The following is a 10,918-nucleotide window of genomic DNA, read 5'->3' on the forward strand; positions in this document are numbered from 1 at the left end:
CCCGGCACAGCCAGAAGAGGACTGGCCACCCCTCATAGCCTGGTTTCTTCCTAGGTTTTGGCCTTTCTAGGGAGTTTTTCCTAGCCACCATGCTTCTACACCTGCATTGCTTGCTGTTTGGGGTTTTAGGCTGGGTTTCTGTACAGCACTTGTCAGCTGAGATGTCAGCTGATGTACGAAGGGCTATATAAATACATTTGATTTGATTTGAAAACATCAAAACTCTGAAATTACACATGGAATCATGTAGTAATCAAAAAAGTGTTAAACAAATCAAAATATATTTTATATTTGTGATTCTTCAAAGTAGCCACCCTTTGCCTTGATGACAGCTTTCGGCGATGTCATTTATATCTCCCTCTCTAACTTTAAGCATCAGCTGTCAGAGCAGCTTACCGATCACTGTACCTGTACACAGCCAATCTGTAAATAGCACACCCAACTACCTCATCCCCATATTGTTACTTTTCCTCTTGCTCTTTTGCAGGAGTGTTAATGCTCCAGTGTTAATGCTAAATTGTAATTATTTCGCCTCTATGGCCTATTTATTGCCTTACCTCCCTACTCTTCTACATTTGCACACACTGTACATAGATTTTTCTATCGTGTTATTGACTGTACGTTTGTTTATGTGTAACTCTGTGTTGTTTTTGTCGCACTGCTTTGCTTTATCTTGGCCAGGTCGCAGTTGTAAATGAGAACTTGTTCTCAACTGGCCTACCTGGTTAAATAAAGGTCAAATATATATATTTTTTAATGTAGAAAATAGTAAAAATAAGGAAAAACCTTTGAATGAGTAGGCGTTTTAAAACTTTTGACCGGTTGTGTATATAAATATTTCACTTAGCAAACGCTTTTATCCGAAGCGACATACAGTACAGCGAGTGGTTACATTTGACGAGAGAGCTGCTTTCAACTTCTTGTCTTATAGTGCCTGCAAGATGGATGTCAAGTATGCATGAATCTTTAATATCACCTTTATTTAACTGTTACATCATATTCATTAAATAGTTATGGATGACTCATTCAACCTCAATCCTCGCCCCTCTAACTATTCGCAGTTCTATCAACTTACCTGGTAAAAGAAGGTTTACAATTCATAAATGCTTTATCGAGACTGTTGGGGTCCCATTCCAAGTATGGAAAAGCATGCGTTACTTTCACGTGAATCATTCATTGATGTCAGTGGGAGACTTGCATGAAAATGTTTGTCAAACCCACAGATTTAAGGTTAGAAATACTGCCCCTTAGTGATGTTAATTGTTCCCAAATCATGTTGCACAAACCAAGGCCCTTGAGATTTGCATAAAGTTAAAAAAAAACATGACATTTCAGAAGGGGAAGTAACCTAGGTGGTGAGTGTGAGAACTCCTTCAGGGCTATGGTCAGATCCTCCTCTCGGTTCTACTTTACCATGAAGATGTTAAAAAAAAAAAAAAATCCCTTCTGTACCAGAATTCACAAGGTCAAGGTGAGAAACAGGAAGTGTGAAAGACCTCCAGTATTGCAGTTGAGTGCAGCAGCAAGGGACATTGCACATAAAGTGATTAATAGATTAACACACAAGCTCTGGGAATATATTGTTACAACAGAGAGACATTAGTCACTTGTTCGATCACTGTCCATGCGCCAAGAATTGAAATTTGTAATCGGTCATTCAATAAATGTTCATGTGTATATCACTTTTGACAAATTAAGTGGTCCAACAAAAAAAAACATGGGCCTGAAATCCACAAAGAGCAAAGGTGACTGGAGTAAAAACAAAGCCTTAAGAAGAACTAGACCCTTGAGAGGTAAACCCATACCTCTCTGACTGGCTGATCAGATAGTTCAGGGTTCATAATATTGACCACCAGTGCCAGACAGTTGTCCTTTAAAGGCAAAGTCAAAGCAGAGCCTGGTAATGTTGCCAGCACAGCATGGTGGAAGCCAGCCAACAGGGATAAAAAACACTACAATCATATTCCCTCACTGTATAGTATTGGGCAATACTTTACTACTACAATACAGTACCTACTACCACATACCACCACTTCCATGTTGTGCTACAATGACTACTACTGCTACTACAGCTACAAAGTACATAACTGTTCAGAAGATGAGTAACACCAACTTTTTGATCAAAAGACAAATCCTATAACAGGAGGTTGGTAACACCTTATTTGGGGAGGACGGGCTCGTGGTAATGGCTGGAGCGGAATCAGTGGAATCATTTCAAATACATCAAACACATGGTTTGATGCAATTCCATTCGCTCCGTTCCAGCCATCAGCCTCCACTGAATCCTACGTGTACCACCTCTCCACCCCAGGCTGATTAAACACTTGGTGGGTAATTGTCTGCCATCACCAGTCTCTCTCCATCTTCTTCCCATGATCTTTTTCGCCTCTTTATTTCCCTTTCGTTGTCTCTCCACCCCTCTCACGGCCTCTCCCTTCCCCTGATCGATCTGAAACCCAGCCCTGCTGCACGGGACCCGTTCTGCCGCACTGTGCAATAATGATCTCCTGTGTGAGAAATGACCCTGACTCGCTTGAGGAGGCAATACCCCATACGGCATCGTCTGCAGTCGCTTCACAGGACAGATCTTTTGACATCACACATCAGGATTTACACAAATAATCCCTCTACTCTATAAGGTTCTTATGTCTTTTTCACCAATCGAAGATGTCTCTATTAAGGAACTCTACGGAGATTTTGCTGGTGAAGTTTCAGCCAATATTACTGGTCTTGTGAGAAATCTGGGATACCAGGGTCTGGGATACAAGTCTAAATCTAATACAATAATCTGATGGACTACAGTATTTGTGCTGTATTTCCTAATAACACGTTGATCGACATGATTTCGTGACCAGCTGTTTCATAACATTAAACAACTAGCCACAATAATCCACTCTACAAAGCATTATGTACCAATTACTCTCTTGTTCTTCATCTATGTTTTATCATACGACTACCAAGAACTTTAAAATTCTCCTGACCCCATATGTTAATCCATTGTCACGATTCAATTTCACCAGGTGAAATGGCTAAATGAAAACGACTAGGGTAATTAAGATATTGGTTATGTGGTTAATGTCAAAATTATTCCCGGGGAAAGCCTCTGCAGTCTGCATGACCACATGTAATCATGATCTGAGAAAGGTCTTATTACTAACACAAGATACTGAGATTGATCTGTCACTACATGGACTATGGACCCATTTTCTTGTTAGCCATACTGAATCTCAAATACTATCATGGTCATGAACAAATTAATATTAACTGAATGAATCTGCCACATTCCTAGAGACGGATAAAGATGGAGACAGTTATGGGCAATGTGGCGACTTCTTGTAGCCGTGATTAGATGACATATTACAGGTGAGTAATTGTCGCGCTGTAATTTGGTGAAGATGGAACAGTACAGCTGTAGTGCTGGCACAATTACCGTATAAATGAATGGTTATGGATGAAGACCGTCATGAAAATTAAAAGTTACATTTTAATGTCACGTACACAAGTACAGTGAAATGCCTTTCTTGCAAAAGCTCTAAAACCCAACAATGCAGTAATCAATTATCAATTTAGTACTAAAATAACATTGAAGTACAACAAAATACGTACAAAATACAAATAAGTACATGAGTAATATACTGGGTCAGTTCCAATACATGTGCAGGGATACTGGAGAGATAGATACAGTGCGTTCAGAAAGTATTCATACCCCTTGACCTTTTCCAAATGTTGTTGTGTTACAGGATTAATTCCAAATGTATTACATTGATTTGATTATCACCCATCTACACACAATAACCCACAATGACAAAGTGAAAACATGTTTAGACATTTTAGCAAATGTATTGAAAATGAAATACATGAAAATCATTTACATATGTATTCACACCCCTGGGTCAATATGTTAGAATCGCCTTTGGCAGAGCTTTGCACACCTGGATTGTACAATATTTGCCAGTTTATTATTTTCAAATATTGGCCTGTTGGAAACTACAACTTCCTACTACATTGCACAGTTCAGGCTATATATGATTTATCTCTAGAGAAACTGTGCAATGTGTGCATTGAGCTCACAGGAGAAAAAAATGAACAAAATGGAATTCAAATAATTGAACAGACGTTGTTTATCCGATCAGCACTACTTTTTAGCCGTACTGAATCCTTCCTCAGGTCAAGCAGTAATCTCAGCTCTCTGGTCTGCCAAAAAATACAAAAGATCTGATTGGCTGTTCAGGGGATTGTGCTTTATGAATACACAAATGTCATTTGCACTGTGGGATAGTCCATGCCTTTTGGAGCAGTCTTTGGAGAAGTCTGAATGTGTATTAGACAGTGACGGCCTCTGTTTGAACGGACAGCTAAAGCTGCGTTTTGCTTTGAGATGGAAAGTTATTGTGTATTGATTGTGACCAGTGCTTTGCCTTAATCTGGCAAGTTTGAATAAAGCGTTGCTTAAAGCATTTAGATAGGCATTGGGTCAATGTTAACCTCACCCACTTCGCTCTAAAATATCTGATGCGACGAGAAAATCAATTAATTTCAGTTACTTGGTTAGACTAATACAATTTCAAGGTTTCAAATAAATGCTCTCAGAACCATACTTGTGCTCATAGCTGCGGGAAGTAGGGGTGCTGCTTGAAAAATCTTTTTTTTTTTTCTAGTGCACCGGGCCTTTAATATTCTTGTATTAGCAGACCATAAAAGATTTGTCCTTTTTGATTATGTTTCCTATCCCCAACATTACTTATTTATGTGTTTGTATTGTTTTGTCTCACCTGCCATGATTTCAATGTGGTTCAATATATTCATCCGTTTTGAAAGGGGCCACACTTTGCATTTCCACTGCCTTGATAAATAACTATGGTGAGGGGTAGTTGCTTTACTTTTTGCCGCTACTGCTTTGTGTTTGTGCTGAGTGCACCTAAATAAAGACCACTGTGTTACATAAACACAATGCAGACTTCTTGTTCCTGTGAGCTTCCAGCTGGCCATTCAAAATGTAATAAATAAATAAATGAATGAGACAAACAAAACCCACACTGATATTTTTAGGGCAGTGAGCGGTTGTCCTCGGAGTAGTAGCCTACTAGTCGATGCTAACGTGCCAGTTCCACATGTTTATAGTAATGATGTTGCACAATATTACCTACATTTGATCTAATTAAACATTACCACTTCCAAACTCTCCACGATTGAGATTTGAATTACAGTCAAACCTGGTTAGTCAGTGCCAACTTCCCTTATGAGGCATTAACTATTCCCAAATGCCAACACTTTGTTGTTCCGACACTTTTTTGCTTTATGAAATAATTATTGTACATCTTTCTTAGGACATCACCACCATCTGACCCTCCATGTCGAAGAACATTTCATGAATCGGGATATGCCCTTTTAGTTCCAGTAAAAAGAGAAATCTTAACGCTACAGCGTACAATGACATGTTAGACGATTCTGTGCTTCCATCCTGTTTCAGCATGACAATGCCCCTGTGACAATGACAATGCCCCGGTCCATACAGAAATGGTTTGTCTAGATCGGTGTGGAAGAACTTGACTGGTCTGCACAGAGCCCTGACCTCAACCCCATCGAACACTATCGGAATGAATTGGAACGCCGACTACGAGCCATGCCTAATCGCCCAACATCAGTGCCCGACCTCACTAATGCTCTTGTGGCTGAATGGAAGCAAGTCCCAACAGCAATGTTCCAACATCTAGTGGAAAGCCTTCCCAGTTATAGCAGCAAAGGGGGGACCAACTCCATATTAATGCCCATGATTTGGAATGAGATGTTTGACGAACAGGTGTCCACATACTTTTGGTCATGTAGTGTATGTTTGGAGGCTTAGGGACATTATGCTATTTTCCTTCAGTTTAGAAATGTTTAAGTCATAAGTGTCCAAAGAAATACTTAAAGTTAAAATACTTAAAGGGTAACGTGTTGAGTAGATGTAATGCAGCAAATGTCATTTTGGACCCAATGAATTTAAGATGGGCTTGATCCCAACCTGATGTTCTGATTTCTTGTTACAGATAGTTTTCCGGAAGATCAATGACGTGAAACGTGAGGAAGAGGAGATGCTCAAGAGGAATAACGAGGCCCCTCTGAACCTTCCTCCGGACCACCCCGTCCGTCGCCTCTTCCAGCGCTTCCGGCAGCAGAGGGAGGCGCGACTGGCAGTGGAGCGAACCTGTCAGGGGGAGCCACCAGACGTGGAGAGGGGCACTGGCCACCTTGAGCAAACCAAGGTCCATGAGGTCCTCGCCTCCACCAGCATCATCATGGTGACCGAGAGCCCTGCCACTCCCACAGCTTCATCCACATCTTTGTCTTTGTCCTCCAGGCCCTCTAGCCGAGTCGTGCTTCATGCCCCTGCCATCCAAAACGGCAACCTCATAGGCTGCAAGTCCGTAGAGCCTGCGCCAAAGACCAAAAGGGGCTGGGGTCGTTTCAAGGAGTCTGTTGTGAAAGCAGAGTCGTGGAGCAGCGTTTCTAAGGCCGAGTCCATGGAGACCTTGCCGGACAGGACTAAGTCCCATAACGAGATGTCTCTCAAGAAGACGGACTCTTGTGACAGCGGTATTACTAAGAGCGACCTGCGCTTAGATAACGTGGGTGACGCCCGCACTCCGCAGGACCGGAGCCCTGTGCAGTCAGAAGGGAAGCTGGTTGTCTGTCCTATACCCATACAGACCATGCACGCCTCTTTCCTGGAGCTGAAGCAGGAACTTAGGGGAGACATCGGGTCTCTTAATGGCCGCATGGCGGTGGTGGAGGCACAGCTGGCCGAGATGCTTCAACTACTAAAATCGAAAAAGGCCTCTAGTTCGAGAAAGGCCTCTCACTCATCCAGTTTCTTTGAGATGTCACGACCAGCATCCCCCAATTCCCATAAGGACGACAGCTTCTCACAATCTTGACACTGCATGTTTTGGCAGTCTATGCAGTGTTTCCCAACTCCAGTCCCAGATTACCCCCAACAGTACACATTTTTGTTGTAGCCCCGGACAAGCACTGATTGCTGATTCAACTTGTTAACTATCAAGCCCTCAATGAGTTGAATCAGGTGAGTTTGTCCGGTGCTACACCAAAAATGTGTGCTGTTGGGGGTACTCGAACTAAAGTTGTGAAACATTGGTCTATGGAACATGAAGTGAATACGTCCTAGAATTCATCCAGGAGCTGGCTGCGGTGTCGCAAAATTGTGAGAGAGGTTTTGTGAAGACTTGGGCAGTAAGATGTTCCTAAATTAGTACAGATGAGTAATGAGGGATTTTCTTACCATTTTCTTATTATTATTAGATATAGGGGTAATCTGGATTTAAAAAAATGCACATCTGGATTATCTCTGCACCTTGAGGGACATTCTGTGCGATATTCCATCGATCTACTTTTGTAGGGGTTAAAACTGTAAACCGTTTAAATAACACATTTGTTGTCTAATTTCTTTTCAATTGGATTCGTTTTAATTTGGTCACACATTTCACATGGTAAAATGACAAACCCCTTAAGGAGGTTTTCATCAAATCTGTGCACTCAATTGAAATGAGCAATAATATTTTATTGCGTTTATATAGTTTTTCACCAGGTCTCAAAGCACTTCAACTTGCAGGGGGTGATGTGGCCATGATAACATGAGCAGTGTGGAGCAACAGCGAAGATGCACATACTGTATCTAAAAATGACAATGTCCATGAATGGATTTGCTTTCAATTATAGTTTGTCAAAGGTTAATGTATTACTGGGATAAAGTACAATCTTGTAAAAATAATGATGGATTGTTATGTTGAATATCCATCACTGCCCAATGGCAGCGGGTACATGTACATGAGCACAATTGCACAATATGAACGCATACCATGTGTGGTATAATTTCAGTGGGAAAGCTCGATATTTTTGAATTTTTGTGTGTGTTAAATGTCCTCGCATGCTAACATGTTTGGTCATTATAATACGGTATGATGCTAAATTTAAGTTACACCAAAAATACACATTTGAGCCATTTCTAAAGTATGCGTTTTCACCCCCGTCCAACCGTTATATTATTTGGTTTTGTCCAGTCAACAACCAAACAAATGTTGCTATGCTAGCTCAAAGCACACATTGGAAACAACTGTAAACTTGTTTAGTGAAGCAAATTTACACAAAAATATCTTAAAAGCATTGTGGCTTGTTCTTTACACCATTTACACCAAAAATCATGATTGTGAACTTTCAATGTATGGTGGAAACCATGGCATCTTTTCAACCGACATCCCTCCTAAATTGTCATGGGAAGAAATCAATCTGAATTTGTCTAAACTATGAAACCTTTGTGCATTTTTGGTCATCACTGTTGATATAATATGCAAAGTATTGCCATCTATATTGTGTCTTTAGCATTTGAATTGCAGTGTTAAAGGAGTAAAAGGAGATACTTGTACAGACAGGTCCAGAATTATTGGAACCCTTGATAAAGATGGGCAAAAAAGACTGTATAAAATAAATAATACAAATACTGAGCTATATTGTATGTCAAAAAAATTTGGAAAAATATATATTTTATACTAATAAAATTTCTCAGAGAAAGAGATTTTGTTTAACAAATAATAATTGTTTTCTCTAAAAAAAAAAAGATAGGGGTCAAAATGATTGGCACCCCGGTTTTTAATATACTCCGGCACCCTCCCCCTTGCGAGGATAACGGCACAGACTTTTTCTGAAATGTTTTATGAGATTGGAGAACACATTGGGAGGGATCTTAGACCATTCTTCCATACAGAATCTTTCCAGAGCCTTGATATCCTTTGTCTGCGCTTATGGACTGCCGTCTTCAGTTCAAACTACAGGTTTTCATTGGGGTTCAAGTCCGTAGACAGATAGCCGTTGCAAAATACAGATTTTTGTGGTGAATTAACCATTTCTTTGTGTATTTTGATATGTGCTTGGGGTTTATTGTCTTGCTGGAAGAGCTACTTGCGGCCAAGTTTCATCCTCCTGACAGAGGCAACAAGGTTTTTGGGCTAGAATGCCCTAGTGCAGTACTTGGTAAAGTTCATGATGCTGTTGACCTTAACAAGGGCCCCAGGACCAGTGGAAGCTAAATAGCTCATAACATCAAAAGATCCACCACCATATTTTAAAGTAGGTATGAGGTTATTTTCTGCATATGTATTCCTATTTTGACGCCAAACCCACCACTCCTGTGCGTGGCCATCAAGCTCTATTTGCACAGGTTCCAATCCAAGTGCCAATGCAAACTCCAAGCGTTTCCATTGTGGGTTGCTCTCAATTAAGTTTTTCTGGCAACCCTTCCAAAGAGCCTATTTGCATGGAGGTGGCGTCTAATTTTAGATTTAAGGACTTACTTGGTGACCTGAAGTTTTCCATAATTCTCCAACTTTGGCCCTTCAATTTTTCTTTACATCCCAAACCATCTTCCTTACTGTGTGTGGGGACAAGATACACATGCATCCAATATCAGGCAGGTTTACCACTGTTCCAGTGGTTTTAAACCTCTTAATTGTTGACATAATAGTTGTAAGTGGTATATTTGTTTTTTAGGCAATTTTTTTGTTCCTGTTGTGAGTTTTTGGCATTTTCCCATGGCGATGGATGATACATTTACATGTGTGTTACCTCATTTTATACCCCAGTAAAACAGGGAGCCATGGACGACCACAATACAGTTATTTAAACTGAGATTCATTTAAAAAGTAGAACGTTAATGCAGATTTTGTTTGTTTTTATAAGAATCTTTAGCGGTTCCAATAATTTTGAACCCTATTTTTTTTAGATATATATTTTCTCTGTGCAATTGTATTAGTTTAAAATAAAATGTAAAAAAAAATATTTACAGTGCATTCGGAAAGTATTCAGACCCCTTGACTTTTTCCACATTTTGTTACGTTACAGCCTTATTCTAACATGGATTATATAGTTCCACCCCTCTTCAATCTACACACAATACCTCATAATGACAAAGCAAAAACTGCTTTTAGAAATGTTTGCAAATGTATAAAAAAAACTACTGAAATATCACATTTACATAAGCGTTCAGACCCTTTACTCAGTACTTTGTTGAAGCACCTTTTGCACCGATTACAACCTCGAGTCTTCTTTGGTATGATGCTGAAATCTTGGCACACCTGTGTTTAGGGAGTTTCTACAGATTTTTCTCTGCAGATTCTCTCAAGCTCTGTCAGGTTGGATGGGGAGCAACGCTGCACAGCTATTTTTTTATAGCAAAGATCCACCCCCTTAGTCTACATGACAAACAACAGATGTGTGGAATGGGTCACATGGTTAGGATTTGTATGAATGTATGAAAGAAATGAATAATTCACAGCAGACACTATCTACTGTAAAGACTGTTCTCATTGTGTGGAAACCAAAGTCTGGCCCCAAAAACAAGGTTCCCTTCATCATTATCCATACCCGAGCCATCTCTCCCTGGTACCTTCCAGTCAGACTGGAGCAATCTCCCTCACATGAATGCAATGTGGCTTGTTAGGTTTATCACCTAAGGCATCGTAAATCTACTATCAGCATTAAGCCCCAGAGGCCCACTCTCAGTTCACACATACACATTAGAGTTCTAAGAACCCTATTCTGTTGCAAAGAACAACCATTTTATGCAATAACAGTATTATAACAATCTTGTAATTTTGCTCTCATAACCGTCGCCCCAGTTTTCATTAAGGATCTCTCTCTACTTTGCTCTGTTCCTCTTTGCCTCGATCCTGACTAGTCTCCCAGTCCCTGCCGCTGAAAAACATCCCCACAACATGATGCTGTCACCACCATGCTTCACCATAGGAGTGATGCCAGGTTTCCTCCAGACGTGACGCTTGGCATTCAGGCCAAAGAGTTCAAGCTTGGTTTCATCAGACCAGAGAATCTTGTTTCTCATGGTCTGAGAGTCTTTAGGTGCCTTTTGGCA

General features: G+C 40.4%; 1 protein-coding gene across 1 annotated transcript in view; it reads left to right on the top strand.

Moving 5' to 3' along the window:
• Positions 1-6,917, top strand: part of LOC120032764 (potassium voltage-gated channel subfamily H member 1-like) — a 48,916-nt gene extending 41,999 nt beyond the window's left edge. The window contains exon 12 of the mRNA XM_038978947.1: positions 6,030-6,917. Coding sequence (XP_038834875.1) covers positions 6,030-6,917 — 888 coding nt within the window. The remainder of the gene's footprint in view (positions 1-6,029) is intronic.
• Positions 6,918-10,918: the final 4,001 nt, after the last annotated feature.

Source organism: Salvelinus namaycush, chromosome 39 (genome assembly GCF_016432855.1).
Source record: "Salvelinus namaycush isolate Seneca chromosome 39, SaNama_1.0, whole genome shotgun sequence".
NCBI lineage: Eukaryota > Metazoa > Chordata > Actinopteri > Salmoniformes > Salmonidae > Salvelinus > Salvelinus namaycush.